General features: G+C 44.8%; 1 protein-coding gene across 4 annotated transcripts in view; it reads left to right on the top strand.

Annotated features, from left to right (window-relative positions):
• CHD7 (chromodomain helicase DNA binding protein 7) overlaps positions 1-16,624 on the top strand; it is a 191,886-nt gene extending 175,262 nt beyond the window's left edge. For 3 of the 4 annotated variants that reach the window (XM_086696025.1, XM_086696023.1, XM_086696024.1), the window contains exons 26-38: positions 275-404; positions 797-869; positions 1,027-1,084; positions 1,763-1,991; positions 2,244-2,452; positions 2,578-3,249; positions 4,164-4,324; positions 6,954-7,181; positions 7,406-7,849; positions 11,251-11,472; positions 12,917-13,057; positions 13,250-13,354; positions 14,631-16,624. In XM_086696025.1, the coding sequence (XP_086552151.1) occupies positions 275-404; positions 797-869; positions 1,027-1,084; positions 1,763-1,991; positions 2,244-2,452; positions 2,578-3,249; positions 4,164-4,324; positions 6,954-7,181; positions 7,406-7,849; positions 11,251-11,472; positions 12,917-13,057; positions 13,250-13,354; positions 14,631-15,566 (3,608 nt within the window). In that variant the 3' untranslated portion in view covers positions 15,567-16,624. The remainder of the gene's footprint in view (positions 1-274; positions 405-796; positions 870-1,026; positions 1,085-1,762; positions 1,992-2,243; positions 2,453-2,577; positions 3,250-4,163; positions 4,325-6,953; positions 7,182-7,405; positions 7,850-11,250; positions 11,473-12,916; positions 13,058-13,249; positions 13,355-14,630) is intronic. The other variant, XM_086696026.1, reaches the window with a different exon arrangement.
• The last annotated feature ends 2,695 nt before the right edge of the window (positions 16,625-19,319 follow it).

Genomic DNA, 19,319 nt, shown 5'->3' with positions numbered 1-19,319 from the left:
AACCTGTTTTTCCGGTAGTGTTTGTGGTCATTCGGCTAAGATCCCTGAAATGTAACTCGGGCCCCCCCCCCCACCCCGCACCCCACCCCGCCCCGCCCCACATCTGGCCTGCGGTGAGCGTCCTATGGAATGCTTCCCTAAAACAAGGTTCCTAAGTGATCGTCTCAGCTGAGGGATGAACTTGGTATACCGGGGCAGTGCTGTGATTTTTGTCAGTGATGGCCCTCTTGCTGTTTCTGTGCATGTCCTCTGTGGGCCGGTGGTTATGGCACAGGCTACGAGAAGTACAATTCCATGCGAGCTGACCCCGCACTGTGCTTCCTGGAACGAGTCGGGATGCCCGATGCCAAGGCCATAGCTGCCGAGCAAAGAGGAACAGACATGCTAGCAGATGGCGGTGACGGGTAAGAAGGACATTTAAAAATTTTAATAAACTTTATGTCAGTGTCACATCTATTGGCAGTGTTCAGTTCTTATACCACGCTAGGCACTGCGTTGCGTCTGATTTGAACTTCCGTGACGTTTACCAGGAGAGTCTGTTTATGTGTCATAACGATTATTTAAACACAATGTATTATCTGGATAATCTGAAACATGCTTGTTTTTTCCAAATGATGACACTTCCCCCGCCCCAGCCCCTTCCCCCATGACCGCACGATTCAAACCCTGATAGGGTCGCCTTTGATGTCAAATCCAGAATTAAAATTGGCTTTGGGCAGGCTAGTAGTCTTTTGCGAGCCCCCTCAGTCTGTTGCTTATCTGTACGATTTAAACGTTTTTTACAATTTTGATACAGGGGAGAATTTGATAGAGAAGATGAAGACCCGGAATATAAACCAACCAGGACTCCATTCAAGGATGAAATAGATGTAAGGACTTGAGTATATTGACTTTTACGGCACCAGTAAAATATTATATGCCCATATACGACTTGTTAAACTTTATAGATGGTGGCCTTCTCCTTAAAAGATAAAGCAAAGTGAAACCCCAAATTGAAACGATTCTGTTTCTTGCTTTGCTTTCAAGGAATTTGCAAATTCTCCTCCAGAAGATAAGGAAGAATCCATGGAGATCCGCTCCACAGGTAAGGCTCCGCAGAAGCCCGCAGAGCAGAGCAAACTATGCCGTGAGGCATCGCTCACGTGTCTGCCCTCGGCTTCTCCATGAGTGTCGTTTCTTCTACGCCGACTCGTCCCTTTTGTGAGTCATTTTAATTCTTGTTTATTTTTCATAACATTGAATTTCGTTGATGAAATAACTATTTTTTGGGTTAAGGTAATTTACATGTATTTATTTACCGGTCAGCGGAAGCTTTTCAGCATCTTTGGAAATCTATCTCTTGGGAGTAGGGAGGGCATTTGCTAGGTGTCTGAAATAGTGCAAGTTTGTAGAATACTGACCTTCCCTCTAATGTAAAATAATCAGCGAGCAATCATGTGATTAGCTCTTATGTTCAAGATTGGTATGCCAAGTACATTACAGGAAAACATCCTCATATTGTCGTTCGTGGCATAAAGTATGTTTCTTTACGTAAAACTGATGAGTAAACATGCTCCCCCCCGCCCAAGGAGTTAAAAAAGAAGCAGTTTGTAAGTTTCATACTAATATTATCCTTTATTTATATTTTAAAAATGAGAGCACAAAGATGCCCTTTCCCACACTGTCATCTGAATGTTAATGAGTCATCTTGTTTTGATGGAAAATCCTGTGTATTGCGAGATTGCAGCTACACATTTCAAAAATATTTTTTCCACTTCCCCAGGCAAGCACAGCGAGAGTAATGCTGAGTTAGGCCAACTTTACTGGCCCAACACCTCGACCCTGACCACCCGTCTGCGCCGGCTCATTACTGCCTATCAGCGCAGCTATAAAAGGCAACAAATGAGGCAAGAGGCTCTAATGAAGACTGACCGGCGGAGACGGCGGCCTCGGGAGGAAGTGAGAGCACTAGAAGCGGAAAGGGAAGCTATAATATCTGAGAAACGGCAAAAGTGAGTTTCTGCAGGGTTTTACTGAGCTCCTGGTATGTGCCTCTCTTCTCTGCCCTTCTCAGCCGGCAAGAGGCGAGAATCACGTCCCAGATAATGATCAAAGAAAGTCTCAGTACATCAAAGCTGTCTGTCTGTCTCTCGCCCCCAGAATAAGTACCATACATTAAGTTTAGGGGAGAAGGGGAAAAGAATTAATAAACTTTAAGCCTGTTTACTCAAGTACAGTTTAAGCTAATGTCTTCTTGCTCATAGGTGGACAAGAAGAGAAGAGGCTGATTTTTACCGTGTGGTATCCACTTTTGGAGTTATTTTTGACCCCATGAAACAGCAGTTTGACTGGAACCAATTTCGAGCCTTTGCCAGACTTGACAAAAAGTCTGACGAGAGTTTGGAGAAATACTTCAGTTGTTTTGTGGCCATGTGTAGGCGAGTGTGTCGAATGCCCACTAAGCCAGATGATGGTAGGTTCTTCTTGTAACGAAAGTTCTATGGTAAAAGGCCGAATAAAGTGAAAAATAGAGAGTGAACAATTGAAAGCGTACTCAGGTTTTTTTTCCAAGTGAATACAATTGTTTTCATGTTACAGAACCACCTGACCTCTCCTCCATGATTGAGCCAATCACAGAAGAGCGTGCCTCTAGAACTCTCTACCGCATCGAACTGCTGCGGAAAATACGCGAGCAGGTTCTTCATCACCCTCAGCTGGGAGAGAGGCTGAAGCTCTGCCAGCCGAGTTTGGATTTGCCAGAGTGGTGGGAATGTGGGAGGCATGACCGGGACTTGCTGGTCGGCGCTGCTAAACACGGGGTCAGCCGGACGGATTATCACATCCTCAATGACCCCGAGTTATCTTTCTTGGATGCGCACAAAAATTTTGCCCAGAACCGAGGGGCAGGTAACCTGTCCTCCCTGACTCCACTGGCCGTTGGATTTGGCCAGACTCCTGCCGTCCTCCCGTCTGCTCATGCCCAGGAAGAGAAGGCTGCGGGACAAAGCGAGGGCAAAGCGGAGGAGTCTGGCGGCATGACCACCCAAGAGAAACCCGAGGGGAAGGAGGAGGAAGAAGAGACCGACGGCAGGGAGAAGGACAGTAAGCAGGGCTGTGAGGCCGAGGCGAGCTCTGTGAAAAGTGACCTGAAAGGGATGGAGGTCGGTGCCGACACAGGGCCCAAGTCTATTTCGGAAAAAGGTTCTGAAGAGGACGAAGAAGAAAAGCTGGAGGATGATGATAAGTCAGAAGAGTCTTCCCAGCCTGAAGGTAATGCCTCGCCATTCGGTCCTCTCTCCCGGCCCCACCGGGGCGGCCATGACAGGCCATGGTTTCCTGTCACGTGACAAGGGCTCTTGTTTACATTTTCAGGGTAATTTGTGTACATGTTCCTCCGGACGGGTGGTGTCAGGTTATGCTTAGGCGTACGTTTTGCTCCGATGTGGCGTGGAAACACGGTATTTCGAGCAACTTCAACGCCCAGAAGGGTGTTACGGGCACGTAACAATTTCCAGATTAAGAGGAGGGGTCAGCTTGATGGTAGTGGTATCAGAAGAATTCCAGATGACTTTAATTTGGACAGATACACGTGAAGGACAAGGGTCATTCACTGAGTAAATACTGGTGATGAATTTCAAACAAATGATGCTTAATTTTAGTTTTAAATCACAAGTAAAGGGTAGAAGTAGAATCTGAAAATAACCAGTGTTCTTTGTGAGTCTCAGTTTGGTTGCTGTTCCCAACACAAAGGAAAACTAAATAAAACATCCTGTCGTACTGTCCCTCTGGAGCTGGGGCTTGGTGCTCTGGTGGGTTGTTAGCCTCCCTCCTGTGGGCAGGGCTGTGGGGGCAGGGAGGGGACCACATCGCATGGAGAGGCTCTTGAGTCAGAGACCTGGTTGTCATTCCACCTCCTCCGAGATGCACGGGCACAATGTCAGATAACTAGTGATGTCACCTCCCTAAGCCCGTCTGCTTCTTCATCCATAAAATGAGGAGAACACCATCTTCACAAAGGGCCCGTTAGCAGCTTTAACAACAAGATTATAAGATGCCTAATACCATAAAGTAGGTACTCAATAAAATGGAGCCACGTGGTATTCAAATTTTTCACCCTGTCCTCTCTAAACTTCTTTTCCAGTGATGCTGTGGTCGTGAGTAATGCACACTAACTCATTTCTTAGCAGGAGCTGTCTCTAGAGGGAAGAATTTCGATGAAGAAAGCAATGCCTCCATGAGCACCGCTAGGGATGAAACCCGAGATGGGTTCTACATGGAGGATGGAGACCCTTCAGTAGCTCAGCTCCTTCATGAAAGAACATTTGCCTTCTCATTTTGGCCTAAGGTTGGTGGGGGTTTTTAGGTTTTTGTTTTGAGGGCCAAAAAAGAGTGGGGGGTACGGGAAATCATTCCAGTTTGATTTTTCAAGTAAGTGTAAGGTCAACTTTGACACAGGGTATGAGGACTGTAGATTTTTCTCATGTTTTAAAGTCTGTGCGGTACTTTTGTAACAGGATAGGAGAGGTGACATGAAAGGAAGGTAAAAAGAACCCTTCATATGGATCTTTGGCTCCTTGAGGTTTTTTAGGCTGGCGATCACGTTGTGCAGTATGGTCTATGGCTTGTTTCCACAGACTCACCCTGTAGCAAAATGAAATGTGTACAGGTCTTTCTCTTTCCTTCCTTTCTTCCTTTTTTTTTTTTTTTTTTTTTATTGTGGTAAAAACTACACAACATGAAATTTATGATCTTAGCCAATTTTATTTTTTATTTAAAAAAAAATTTTTTTTTTTAACGTTTATTTATTTTTGAGACAGAGAGAGAGCATGAACAGGGGAGGGTCAGAGAGAGGGAGACACAGAATCCGAAGCAGGCTCCGGGCTCTGAGCCGTCAGCACAGAGCCCGACGCGGGGCTTGAACTCACGGACCGCGAGATCATGACCTGAGCCGAAGTCGGCCACTTAACCGACTGAGCCACCCAGGCGCCCCTGATCTTAACCAATTTTAAATGTACACTTCAGTAGTTCTAAGTATATTCACATCACCATAAGATCTCCAGCATGTTATCTTGCATGACTGAAACTTTATACCCACTAAACAGCTCCCTCTCCCCCCCCCCCCCCTGCCAGCCTCTGGCAACCACTATTCTCCTCTCTGTTTCTGTGGATTGACTGCTTTAGATACCTTGTCGTAGGAATGGAATCACGCAGTAGTCACCCTTTCGTGGCTTGCTTATTGCACTTCTTGTCATCTGATGCTCAAGGTTTATCCACGTGGCAGCATGTGACAGGATTTCCTTCCTTTTTAAGGCTGAATAATATTCCATTGTGTGTACATATCACATCTTCCTCTCTTCATCTGTCCTTGGGACATTTGGGTTCCGTCCCCTTCTTCGCTTATAGCGCTCCTGTGAACACGAGTATGCGAATATCTGTTTGAGAATCGGCTTTCAGTTCCTTTGGGTATATACTCAGAAGTGGGATTGCTGGGTCACGTGGTAATTCTATTTTTGATTGTTCTGAGGAGCCTCCATACTGTTTTCTGTAGCAGTCACACCATTTGCCATCCCGCCAACAATGCACAAGGGAAAAATATGTGGACATTTAAAAAATGTGGGTTTTAATTTTTTTTTAATCTGAAACAGAGCTTTCAGAGTTAAGACACCTTCATAGGTTTGGAAACTCAGCCCGGGAGAGGGTGGGCTATTGACCCATTTGCTCCAAACAATTATGAGGTAATTCCAAATGTAGTTATCTGCAACCAAAAGCAAAATGGAAATTACTTTTTTGGCTAACTAGCATAATTTATAATAAATCCCTATGTAATTTGGGTCTGTTTCTTTGGGGTGGGGACATAATCATTTCTAATCACCGTAACAGGGCTGTCTGGTTTAAAACAAACAACACAAAAACAGTCTCAGTTGACTGATCCCCAGGCTGGTCTTCCACAGTGTCAGCTATGTGAGAAACAATGTGAAATTTTTAGCTGAAGAGTGTACTGTCAAAGACATATTTTTTTCTCTGTATTCTCTGTTATGCTGATCTCCCTTATTGAGTATAGAAGAGTTTCCCAGATCAGTAAAAAGTCTGTCGTGGCAGACACTTTTAATCTATGGAAACTGGGCCTAAGAGCTGTAATTAGAAATTTTTAATGTACACGCTTCAATGAAATTTGAAGTGATAATAGGTGGGGAACGCAAATTGACATTCATTAGGTGTTCCTAGGTTGGTGCCCATTTTGTAATGCTGAACTTTATTAATAGTGACGCTAATGATGTCCCACTTCCTGGGACACATTTCGATCCAGCCTGTGGATCTGAAGCACCAGAACATCCAGAAGCTAAATGCAGGGTTCCATTGTTGTCTGCTGGTGTTCACCAACAATTCTTTAAACTTGAACAGAAGTTACTCTGGAAATATGGGGGATATTTTAGAGATGGTTACGTAATGTTTTCTCATTTGTGTGATCCGGTGTTGATAGTTGAAAAATACTAGGTTTTCTATGTTGGGGCTATCTTAGGACCTCCCACCACAGCAAAGTAGTTTTTGTGGATTTTGTTTATTTACTCACTTGTTTTTCGTTTTCTTTTACTTTTTCCCCACTGGTTGAGTTTTTTTTTTTTTTTTTAATTTTATTTTATTTTTTAAGTTTATTTCTTTATTTTGAGAGAGACAGAGCAAGCAGAGGAGGGGCAGGGAGGGGGGAGGGAGAGAATCCCAAGCAGGTTCCACTGTCAGCACAGAGCCTGATGTGGGGCTCCAACTCATGAACCGTGAGATCATGACCTGAGCCAAAATCAAGAGTTGGACACTTCACCGACCGAGCCACCCAGGCGTGTCCTGCCCCCCCTCCCCATCCCCCGCGATTGCCTTTGAAACCTTTTATGCTCTTTAGCATCTTGATGGAAATATTTATCTAGTGATTTTCACCCCGTCTTTGTTGCAATTTTGTGTGACTTTTCTTCTCCCTCCAGGACCGAGTAATGATAAACCGATTAGACAACATCTGTGAAGCCGTGCTGAAAGGCAAATGGCCAGTAAATAGGCGCCAGATGTTTGATTTCCAGGGCCTCATCCCTGGTTACACGCCACCCACCATGGACAGTCCCCTGCAGAAGAGGAGCTTTGCCGAGCTCTCCATGGTCGGCCAAGCTAGCATTAGTGGGAGCGAGGACCTCACGACTTCTCCTCAGTTGTCAAAGGTGAGTTTGTTTTGCTGTTCAGAGGTGAGCTGTCTGAGTCTTTGCTCAGTTTGGAAGCTCGTGTCTCACTGGTCCTACTCAGAGTCAAGATGGCTGCCGTTTCCTCAGCTCTTTTTCAGCAGTTATGCATGTTTAGTTCCTGAAGCTTCTTGTTCTTTTTTCTGAAAGCCAGCCTGTTAGCAGATACAGTTTTGGCTCACTGTCGTGTTGTAATTTTTCAATAGGAAGACGCCCTAAACCTCTCTGTCCCTCGCCAGCGGAGGAGGAGGAGGAGAAAAATTGAAATTGAGGCCGAGAGAGCGGCCAAGCGGCGAAACCTCATGGAAATGGTTGCTCAGCTGAGGGAGTCTCAAGTGGTCTCAGAAAACGGACAAGAAAAAGTTGTAGATTTATCAAAGGCCTCAAGAGAGGCAGCAAGCTCTACCTCAAATTTTTCGTCTCTTACTTCAAAGTTTATCTTGCCTAATGTCTCGACACCGGTGTCCGATGCCTTTAAGACTCAAATGGAGCTGCTCCAGGCAGGCCTGTCACGCACACCCACGAGGCATCTGCTTAACGGCTCCCTGGTGGATGGAGAGCCTCCCATGAAGAGGAGGCGGGGAAGGAGGAAAAACGTGGAGGGTCTTGATCTGCTTTTCATGAGCCACAAACGGACGTCATTGAGTGCAGTAAGTTAAGGAGCTCACTTCCATTGTGTGTGCCCACGGTGGCAGCCAGAGTCCCTGCCATTCTGACGACACTGGCCTGTGCTCCTCTCAGGGATGTGGTATTAAAGCTGGCTTCTTCCACTAAAGAAATAGGATCACAGTGAACACTCGTGGTTCTGGGCTGAAAAATTGTGTCGAGCATTGATACAGATCACTCGGCCTGAACCAAATGTAGCTTGAGGATTTATTCCTCCCGAGATCCTGATATATTGATTACTCTCGGAAGACTAGCCCAAAACAAAAACACGTTCTTCTGAGCCTATAATTGTTATCTCTGAATTCCTGAGGCGGAAAAAGCTTCTGCTCTTAAAAATATTGTTGTTTGGGGTTCTGACATTTATTAGATTAGTATAAATGTTGAGTTTCAGACTGGAGATTTGTGTTCATATACAGCTAGTGATGGCAAATTCTCCTATCTTTGTAACTGCAGCTGTTTTTAAAATCTCAATCGAAAAAAAAAAAAAAACGCGTTCTAGTTTAGGTTTGTGTGAAATGTATGTGCCAATGGATTTTGACATTTTCAACTCAAAGGAAATGAGGACAGCGGGACCAAAATAACCCCTTCCCTAATCTTCAGTCACCCCGCTTACACATGCGCTGCCTGGGCGGTGACGAGGGTTTTACCCCAAAGAACCCAATTTCATGTAGTCCATTTTTAAAAGGACAAATTGGTACCAGGCATCTTAAGCCTTATCGATTTGGAACCCGGATCAGCATAGGGACACTGGAGCTGGTTTGTGAACGAGGAGCCAGCACTCCAGGAGAGACTCTTTCCCTGGGCAGGTGGGACACAGTTTGGGAGACACTGGAATTTGAAACAGGGAGGAGGGAGACGTTTCTTTCAACAGTTCTTACTTTTTCCAACCCTATTCTTATTTGGTCATTTTTTTATTTCTTAAATTTTTTTTTAAATGTTTTTATTTATTTTTGAGACAGGGAGAGACAGAGCATGACCAGGCGAGGGGCAGAGAGAGAGGGGGAGACACAGAATCTGAAACAGCCTCCAGGCTCTGAGCTGTCGGCACAGAGCCCGACGCGGGGCTCGAACTCACGGACCGTGAGATCATGACCTGAGCTGAGGTCGGACGTCCAACCGACTGAGCCACCCAGGCGCCCCGCTGTTTCTTAAATCTCAAGAAAGCCAAATAGCTTAAAAGGGCACTAAAAGGAGTGGTTGAGTTAAAGGTTAGAAATGACAAAATAGCATTCACTGGGATTTGCCCTCTGGTGGGGTCTGACTGAAACAGAAGCTTCTGGGTGATTAGAAGTTAATTTCAAAATTCATTACCATGTACCAATCATAATAATGGTCATTTCTGTGAAGCATATGGTTACTTTTAGAATCTTATAAAAATATACCTTGTAATCGATCAACTGTGACTGGTTATTCCCTAAGTTCAAATGCCGTTTCTAGGTGTGTGGTCCCCAAAGTGTACCACTAGTGATTAGCCTCCCTACTCAAAACCACCCTAGCACTTGGATAGATTTTGTTCCCTGAAAATCCTTTCTCCATAAGCATCAACATATTGGTGAGTTTCTGCATCTCCCACCTCTGTTTATTCACTACTGTATTTAATATTTGAATCGTAGCACGTATTTGTCTGTGGTCCAGGCATCAGGAATTAACAGTGTGAACCAGGTGCTATTTCCTATTGTAACTATGTACTCTGTGTTAAACTTCAGGCTGACTTTATGCATTTTACGTATTTTCAGTCATCCCTAAGAACTTATTGATGTCTTTCCTTTTTCTAAAGCCACATAAGCAACCCAGCTCAGAATTCCTAAGAGATGTTAGAGAATGTATTTTAAATTTTTGTTTCTCTCACTGTCAAATGTTAGAATTTAGGGGTTACGTATTTGGTATTGTGCGAAGTTATGTGCATACACATAAAATACAAGGAAAATGCTGATTGAGCTATAAATAAATGGAATAGTAAAGAGGTATAAAGGTCAGCAATGTTACTTATATGGAAGAAGACAAGTCCTAAAATCTTTCATTGTGTCCATACTCAAACTGGAGACCATTTTGCGTTGCCATGAAAAGTAAGGATACAGTCATCCTACATCCAACAACATGGTAGAAGTTGTCCCTGTGTGCACTCCCTGCCCCCTGCCCCCCCCCCCCCCCAAAGTACAATGCAAAGAATAAGTGCTAAACAAGTGCTTGCACTGGAAAACTCACAGTGTTTAAGATGAGTGACTGATAAATAATACTGTATCCTAGCTGTGAGGCATGCCTGGGGTACTTTGTGAGCCCAAAGAAAGAATGGGAATGGAAGGAGAAGGATACGGGGAGAAACAGATGAGGAAGTTTCCTTAGACGTGGTCATACTTTGGTTAAGTTTTGAAGATTGTGTAGGTGTTGGTCATTTGAAAAGAGCTTACAGGGAGAACATGTGCAAAGGCACTGAGGCTAGAGACAGCCTTCCATGTTTGGTAAACTGAAAGTCATCGGCAGCAGGGGAATTCGATGAGGAGGTGAAGTTCGACAGAAGTGAGCTTGGATACAAGGTAGGATATAAATCGGGGAGGGCCTTGGCTGCCATGCTAAAGAACTTGGATTTTATCCTGAAGGTGATGGGGAATTCAGTTACCAAATAATTTAAATAGTTTAACTAGTTCCTAGTTAAACTAGGAAGAGTGCATTTTAGAAAACCGACTGCAGTACAGCAGTGTGGAAGTCTGAGTAAAGAAGAGCGGAACTAGAATCAGGGAGACCATTTAAGAATATCACAGTAATTTGGGGTGGGGGTGGGCAGTGACGAAGAACTGAGCCCAAGTAGAAGCAGCAGGAATAGACAGTGGGCTGTCAGAAAAGTTGTCTAGAGGTTGGAGTAATAGTGTGGGGACCACCGGTTGGACAGTGGTAGAGAACAGGCTTCCAATTGGGCATGATATTTTCAGTGTTGCCTCACACACCTGCTTCAAAATATTGTCCTACCAATAAAATTGTACGGTTCAGAGAGTGCCAAAAAGCTATGCACGAGATGGCTGCTGGATTCCTTCAATTATAATTTCTTTAGTGATGTTATCCCGAGATCCCCGAGAGAGATTGAGAGGCTACCTTTCATGCATGTCAAGCTCAGACTACACTGCCCGTGCCCTAATGGCTTAAGATCTCAAACATGGAGCATTGGCGGGCTGTGGATTTCCTCCCTAATTACTTAATTCTGTAGTGTGGAGAGTGATATTAAAGTTTCATCTTCTAATTTGATAGCTGTTCCAAAACGGACAGTGTTTCAGGTAGCTTTTTCCCCTTTTTGGTCAAAGATCCATTATGCTAGGATAGCATTTTCTTGGGATAAGACATTTCTGGAATCTCTCATCCTATGAGAATTCAGACCACTGTCAACTTTCTGCAGGAGGATGCTGAGGTGACCAAAGCTTTCGAAGAAGATATAGAGACCCCACCTACAAGAAACATTCCTTCTCCTGGACAGCTGGACCCAGACACGCGGATCCCCGTGATAAATCTTGAAGACGGGACTAGGCTGGTGGGGGAGGACGCTCCTAAAAATAAGGACTTAGTTGAATGGCTGAAGCTGCATCCTACTTACACTGTTGATATGCCAAGTTATGTACCAGTAAGTATCGCAGAGTTTAGTTGGGAGGAGTCCCGTGAGGGGAGCCCTCACGATTCCCCGGTAGAACACAGAAATTCTTGGTCTTTCTGCCTCATCTCGAACGTTCCCCAGTTTCTGTCACTGTGTGTTTTACATTAGAAAAACTAGCTTCAAGTCAGGAAGGAAAGCTCGTAGTTACTTGAAGATGCCCATTATGCAGTCCCTTACTTTCTCCTTCCACCAAATAGACATGATTTCTTCAGTTATTCTTTACACGGCCTGGTTTTCAGGTGGTCTCATTAGGGGGATGACACTCACGAATGCACTTTAATTGGTTCAGACCAGGTCTGACGAGCACAGAGTACTACGAAGCTGTTACTTGCAGAAATTTGACTAGCTAACAACAGCCCAAGACTTTATTAGCTTCTCTTTCGAACAACTAACACTTACGCCTTCCCTTAAACATTAAACAATATCTCCAGATGATTTGTCACATAAACTGCTTGTAAGCTGGCAGCACAACAAATCTTTTACTTCCTATGTACTTAGTGACTGTTTTTTTTAAAAAAACCTTAAGTGTAGGATTTCACATTTTATTTCGTTGAGTTCAGCTCGAGTGAGTCCTTGCCATTCAGAAGGTCCCCCTCCTGCACGGGGCCTTTTATCCCCGGGTTGCTCCTGTCCATGTACAGTCTGTATCATAGACATGAGGTCATCTCTGTGTTCATCCACGTCACTGGGTAGAAATTAGTAAGGGTACTTGAGAAAGTTTCCTTTAAAGATACCGTGACTTAGTTAAACATTTGAAGAAAAGGCTTTATGTGGGGTTACTGATAAACAAAAGGAAAAGCAGATTCTCAGCTTACATGTACAAAGAGAAAAATAGTTTTTTTTTTTTTTTTTAAAGAAAATCTTAGTTTCTGATAACTAAAGCGATGCCCAAATCTTCCATAGTAATTGAAAATGGCATGACTGGGGGCACTTGGCTGGCTCGGTAGGTAGCGTGTGCAACTCTTGATCTCCAGGTCGTGAGTTCGAGCCCCACATTGGGCATAGAGATTACTTTAAAAAAAACAGAAGGGGCGCCTGGGTGGCTCAGTCGGTTAAGCGGCCGACTTCGGCTCAGGTCACGATCTCACACTCCGTGAGTTCGAGCCCCGCGTCGGGCTCTGTGCTGACCGCTCAGAGCCTGGAGCCTGTTTCAGATTCTGTGTCTCCCTCTCTCTCTGACCCTCCCCCGTTCATGCTCTGTCTCTCTCTGTCTCAAAAATAAATAAACGTTAAAAAAATATATATATATATAAAAAAATAAAAAAATAAAAAAAACAGAAAAAGAAAGAAAGAAAGAAAGAAAGAAAGAAAGAAAGAAAAAGAAAATGGCTTCACTATTCTGTCATTTATGCAGGAAAGAGTAAGTACTAAATACAATATACTAAATACTCATTTGGGGGCTTTTTTTTTGCAGAAGAATGCGGATGTGCTGTTTTCCTCATTTCAGAAACCGAAACAGAAACGACATAGATGTCGAAACCCTAATAAATTGGATATAAACACTTTGACAGGAGAAGAAAGGGTGCCTGTTGTCAATAAACGAAATGGAAAGAAGGTGAACGTTTGGGAAAGGGAAATGATCTCCCTGTGTGATTTCTTATCCCAGAAAGCAGCATTTTATCCTTTTTAAGGAAAAACAATCCTGGTTTCTTCTAGAATATCTGTATAGGATATGTGCATGTATACCGGGGAAGGGGGGCGGGGGATGTACGTGCTTCTAGATCAATTTCCAAATGCTTCTCCCCAGATGGGTGGAGCTATGGCGCCTCCGATGAAGGACCTGCCCAGGTGGCTGGAAGAGAACCCTGAATTTGCAGTCGCTCCAGACTGGACTGAGATAGTGAAGCAGTCTGTAAGTACGAACTCGGCACTTCCATCAGGAAAGGGGTTTATACAAAACCGTTGTCCTGGGCTTTTCTTTATTTTCCATTGACCATTAATTATTCAATTATAACTTATTCTTCACTTAAAAGACATAATAAATCATCGTTTTTCCTATTGGTATATCATTAATCCAAAGTGGAAGAACTTGACAGCTCTGATTTACAAGGACGGTAGAGGAACACGCATTCACGGTCTTGGAGGTAGACTCACTACGGGCGGAATGCCCCAGGTAAACCTGGTTATTAACAGCTCACCTGTAGGATGGAATTCGCGGTGGTTGAGGTCACTAAGGTTAACTGGGAATTTTGATTTTAAAAGAAAGAATACAACTTCGCCTAAAATTTTTTTCCACTTCAGTTTCTTCCAAAAATATTAATTTGTTAAAGTCTGGATTTCTTTTTGTTTACTTGTTTCAAGTATACACTACAATTTCTTATTTTTCTTTTGACCTACAGTTCCAGCAGTCTTAGCACATGTATAGTTTCTTGAAGAACCACCACCATAATCAGAATACAGACAGTGCCCTCATCTCCCCCCACCCCAAGTTCTCTTGTAGTCTCCCCTCCCCCTCCCCCTAGTCCACGGCAGCTGCTGGTCTGCGCTCCATCCGGGGTTTTGTCTTTTTGAGGATGCCCTGTAAGCAGAGGCATAAATTATATAACGTTTTTAAGAGGAGTTTATATTGAGATCAATCCAAGTGGTTGCACGTGTCAGAGGTTTGTTCCTTTTTACTGCTGAGCACTCCTCCGGTACAGGTACGTGCCCCTGTGTGCGGTTGTCCATCACCCATGGAGGGACATCTGGGTTGTTTCCAGACTTGGGCAAATATGAGTGCAGCTGCTATAAACCTTTGTGTACAGGTTTCGGGGTGAACACAATTTTTGTTTCTCCAGGGTAGACGCTAAAACGTAATTATAGTTAAATGTTCCAGACTTTTCAACTTCATTTTGATGTGTTGTTTCTCGAGATAGTTACGGACGCTGACAGCTTGACCTTCACCTCACCGGTAGAGTAGCCTTTAACCATTTTTCTGCAGCTCGCCATAATTCCGTGAGTGAACGTAGTGCCAACAGGTAGACTTTCTTCTTTCGTAAGTTTCACCATTGAGCTTTTAGGAGGGAAATGACTGCTTGTGTATCTCCACTCAGTGTCGATTTTCAGTGCATCAGAAAGGCCCACCCTGAAATTTAAGTTTTCGCCAGCGACGTTTATAGCCACTGTTTGCCTGTCCCCGTTTGCTTCAGGGTTTTGTTCCCGAGTCGATGTTTGACCGCCTTCTCACCGGCCCCGTGGTGCGGGGGGAAGGAGCGAGCAGGAGAGGACGAAGGCCCAAGAGCGAGATCGCCAGGGCGGCCGCGGCGGCCGCGGCGGCCTCCACTTCCGGAATCAACCCCCTGTTGGTGAACAGCCTGTTCGCCGGGATGGACCTCACGAGCCTTCAGAACCTCCAGAACCTCCAGTCTCTCCAGCTCGCGGGGCTCATGGGCTTCCCTCCAGGACTGGCGACGGCGGCCGCCGCCGCCGGAGGCGACGCCAAGAACCCTGCGGCCGTGCTGCCCCTGATGCTGCCGGGCATGGCGGGCCTGCCCAACGTGTTCGGACTGGGCGGGCTGCTGAACAACCCGCTCTCCGCTGCTGCTGGCAACGCCGCCGCCGCGGCCGCCGCCGCCGCCGCTCCCGGGCAGGGAGAGCCGGAAGACGGCGCCCCGAAAGCGGAAGAGAAAGGCAACGAGAACGAAGACGAGAACAAAGACTCCGAGAAAAGCACAGATGCTGTTTCGGCTACTGACTCTGCGAATGGATCTGTTGGTGCTGCTACTGCCCCGGCCGGATTGCCCTCCAACCCGCTCGCCTTCAACCCTTTCCTCCTGTCCACCGTGGCGCCAGGCCTCTTCTACCCGTCCATGTTTCTACCTCCGGGACTGGGGGGATTGACACTGCCTGGGTTCCCCGCGTTAGCAGGACTCCAGAACGCCGTGGGCTCCAGCGAAGAGAAGGCCCCCGACAAGGCCGAGGGGGGCGCCTTCCAGGAAGAGGAGAACCTGGACGGCAGCGACGCCGAGGAGAACCCGGAAAAGACCGCGGGGTCCTCCGTCTTCGAAGACGAAGGAGCACAGGGTGAAGAGCTGGACTCGCTCGATGGGGGGGATGAACTAGAAAACAACGAAAATGATGAATAACCAGTACCAGTTCCAGTTCAAGTGTTTAAAACTTTTGACAAGTGGTAGTCCTACTGTTTACACTCACAGTTAATGTTCATACCTAGTTTTATAAGCTGTTCTGTAACATAGTGTAGCAAAAAAGAAAAAGAAAAAAAAAAAGTCCAAGTCATGTTATACAGGTGTGTCAAAAGGTATCTTGGTCATTAAGTATTGTGCAGTGCATTATTTATTATCCCTAGGAGAGATGAAATTTGAGAGGTGATCATGTCTTTTTAAGGAAACTTACATAATGCTCTGCTTCTTCTTTTTTTTTTTTTTTCCTTTTGGTACCATTGGTATTATAATAAAGAGCAATTTGTAACTGAGTGGCACTAATGGAAGGAAGTGCTGCTCAAAGGAAGTATGAAGTTATATATTTAATTTTTTAATTTTAATTTTTTTGCTGTGAAGGTCAAGATGAAATTTACCATACATATCATACTTGCTCATTTGTTTCCCTTTTGACTGTATGGGGGTTCCCACACTTGCGCATCCACACACATCCATACACTCTGACAATCTCCACGTTAGTGTGAACGTCTCTGTCCCGAGGCGCAGCAATAATAAGGCAGCTGTTGAATGTGAAGGGTCCCTTTGGAAATTAACCTACTGGGAGGGTTCTTGCCAGACAGAACTACAGTTCCATTGTCTCGTGGTCTTGTAATGCACTGGTATAAACAAAATAAATAGATAAATAAAGAGTGAGAGAAGAGAGAATCAGGTACCTTTTTTAAATTAAAGGACTTTGTTACTTTAGCCACAAAGCTAAAACAGCATTACCTCAGCTCTAAACTAGCCTTGAAGTTTACAGACATGACTTTGTAAATGTATTGTTTTTCTTTGTTGTGATGTCCTTTTATTTTTTTCTTTGAAAACTGCTATCATGTAAGATAAAATGTAAATTGCTGCCAACTGTAGTAATGATGCTTTTAATAAAAGTGACCCATGATATGCAGAGATGTAATTAGAGAATGTAGTATGTAGGGGAACTGGTGTTCACTCTATTTTTTGTATTCGCAATAGATGCAAATACAGCATTCTGGCCTTTGTACGGTTTCTTGCTATATCCTCTTATCCTAGATGAGCTGTTAGTAATATGCTAAACTGATTGTCTTCAGACCAGACAGGACGAAAAACCTTAAATTACCTTCGCGTAATTCCACTCCAGATATCTCCGCAGAACCACAGACAAAAACCTCCTATTACTCCCTCAAAAGGGCATCTGAGACTGAGAATACTTTAAAATGTGTGCAGCGTCTGATAATGTGGTACACTAAAGAACAAAAGGGCAAAAGAAAAATGAGGCTTTAATAGGCAGAATATCTAGGTCATTTATCCTTGGTTAATGGGTAGGAAAACACAATGCCGGAGTGTCAGCAAGGGACACAAAGGCGCTCTGGTGTCCTGCGGGCCGGTGCTTGATGCCAGAAACGGTGTGGAAAACCCATGTGGGATTAAAAGAGGCCCGCTTAAGCCACCGCGTGCGCACGCGTACAGTCTCGGGAGCTGCCGATCTGTGCTCTCCTTCGTGACCTTTGCTATTTGAGGTTAAATGTAATTTGAGAGCTACTGTTTTCACCTTTCATGTCACCTGACCGAACACAAAGCTCCATTTCCATGCAGCTAGAGAGGAGAGGGAAGGACGTGGATGAGCTGGTCTGCGTTGCCTCCCTCCGCGCCCTCCGCGCCCTCGCCGTCCGTGCCCGACCGGATGTGCTACGAGACGGTTTGTCTAGATTCCTTACAGACACCAAGGTTTGGTTGATTTACATCCCGAGAAGAAAATCTGCCCGTACGATTCTGGAAAAGGAACAGCCTGAAGCCTCCATGTTGGAGACCCTATGGTAGCTTTTCTCCACCATCATTACTATTCTCTCTCGAAAGTCAAAAAATGTGTAGTTTGCACTGGAGGAAAAAGTGCCTTGAAGAGAGTATCTTCTGAAATGAAATTCTTTGAACGTGGGGAGGGGGGGCCGGGGGAGGGAGACTAGATCTGCACAAAGTGTAGGGAGTTTAAATATTTAAAGCGAAGATTTTTTTTTTTTTTAAGCCTTAAAAGAAGACCTGAGGTAGGGAGGATCTATTTAATAAAATGAGTCCTAAAAGGGTCTTTTTCTAAAATACTGATAGTATTGGGAGTTTTCCTATGACCTTGTGCAACTGAAACGTGCGATGTGACTCTCTGTCAGAGAAGAAAATGCCAAGAGCAAAGGCGTCAGTTGCTTGTGGCCAGAAGGAGCCCTGACTTGAGAGACGGGCCACCAGCTGGCTCTGCATTATCTGGGATTTATTTGTTAACACGGCTTTAAAGTCATTCAGACTTCCATGTTGGAAAATGCATTTTGTTATTTCTTCTAACGAAATGAATCCTTGATGATAGATCTTGAATTGACCTAAGTAAGAAACATTTGGAATTCCGCCTGATGCTTCGTTAACTAGCGTTCCTTGTGCGCTCAGTGTCCGTTACGTACTGAGTGCCGAGTGCTTTCCGTGGCATTGCCGCTTAATCTTACTTCTCCGTGAGGGAAGTGCTTTTCTTCCACGGGGAAACTGAGACTTACAGAGGTTTTGGAGTTGGCCGGCAGTGGGTTGGAACCCAGGCAGTCTGACATCAGAGCCTACCTAAGGTCTTCTGCGATACTGCACTCTTCGGTCTCTGAAAGAAAATCATTGTCTGATGATGATTTGAAGTGTTTGGGGCTTCTGTATTTTTACATTTCCCGCCCCCTCACCTTTCCACAAGGGATCTTAAATTTCAGACTGGGAATTAAGAGAAAGCCTGTGTCAAGTAGAACAGCATGAGCTCGGATGAGGGAAACTTGAGTCCTGGTGACTTCGTTTAAATTTGGGTCTATCTTGCCCCATGAATATTCCCATTTGATACAGAAATCAGGTCTTTGAAAGAGACAAACGTACTCAAGCCTCAGAGTTAGTACATTGCAAACCTGATATTTGAACCCAGATTGATCCAGCTCCAAAGCCCAGGCACTTAACTGCTGAGCTAGCATAATTAACGTTCATCACCAGCCGTTTGTAGGGTGCTATGTGCTAGATGCAGTTTCAAGGGCGAGACTATCGCAACGAAAACACAACAAAACAGACTAGTCCCCTGCTGTCACGAAACTTAACATTTGAGTAGGCAGAGAGACAGGTGATAAGCAGATTACAGATAAAACTTTTATAGATCAAGGCAGACTATTAAATAATGTAAGGGGGTGGTCAGGGAGGGGCGCTGTGGAGAGGGCAGCTCTGTTTACCGGCTGAGTGATGAGAAGCAGGAGCCAGATGAAGATCTGGTTGGAGAATGTTCCAGGCGAAGGGGAGAGCCGAGTGCAAAGACCCTGAGTTTGAGTGAGCTTGGAAGAAGGGTCTTCTCGGGCAGCCTGTCTACCTAGGAGAAAAGGGAGGAGGCAGGGACCAGGACAGCCCTGTCGGAGGGTTAGGATTTCCTTCTAGGTGCTGTAGAAAGCGCTTGGAAGGTTTTGTGCAGGAAAGCGGCATGATCAAATTCATATTTTTGAAAGAATCACCATGGCTGCCATGTGAAAAAAATGGCTTGTAAAGAGGAGCTGGGAATTCTAGCCGGGAGACGGCTGTAGGTGGAAGTGGATGCTAATGGAGGTGGAAAGCCGTTTGGGATATATTTCAGAGACATAGAGCCTCCAATTTAAAGTATGGGAATAATTTGAACTAATTTGGGGATTACTTCTTCTGAAGTATATCCAAAGGTGA

The sequence above is a fragment of the Puma concolor genome, chromosome F2 (genome assembly GCF_028749965.1).
Source record: "Puma concolor isolate L17-30 chromosome F2, mPumCon1.1.hap2, whole genome shotgun sequence".
NCBI lineage: Eukaryota > Metazoa > Chordata > Mammalia > Carnivora > Felidae > Puma > Puma concolor.
This window is presented reverse-complemented; position numbering and strand designations above follow the sequence as displayed.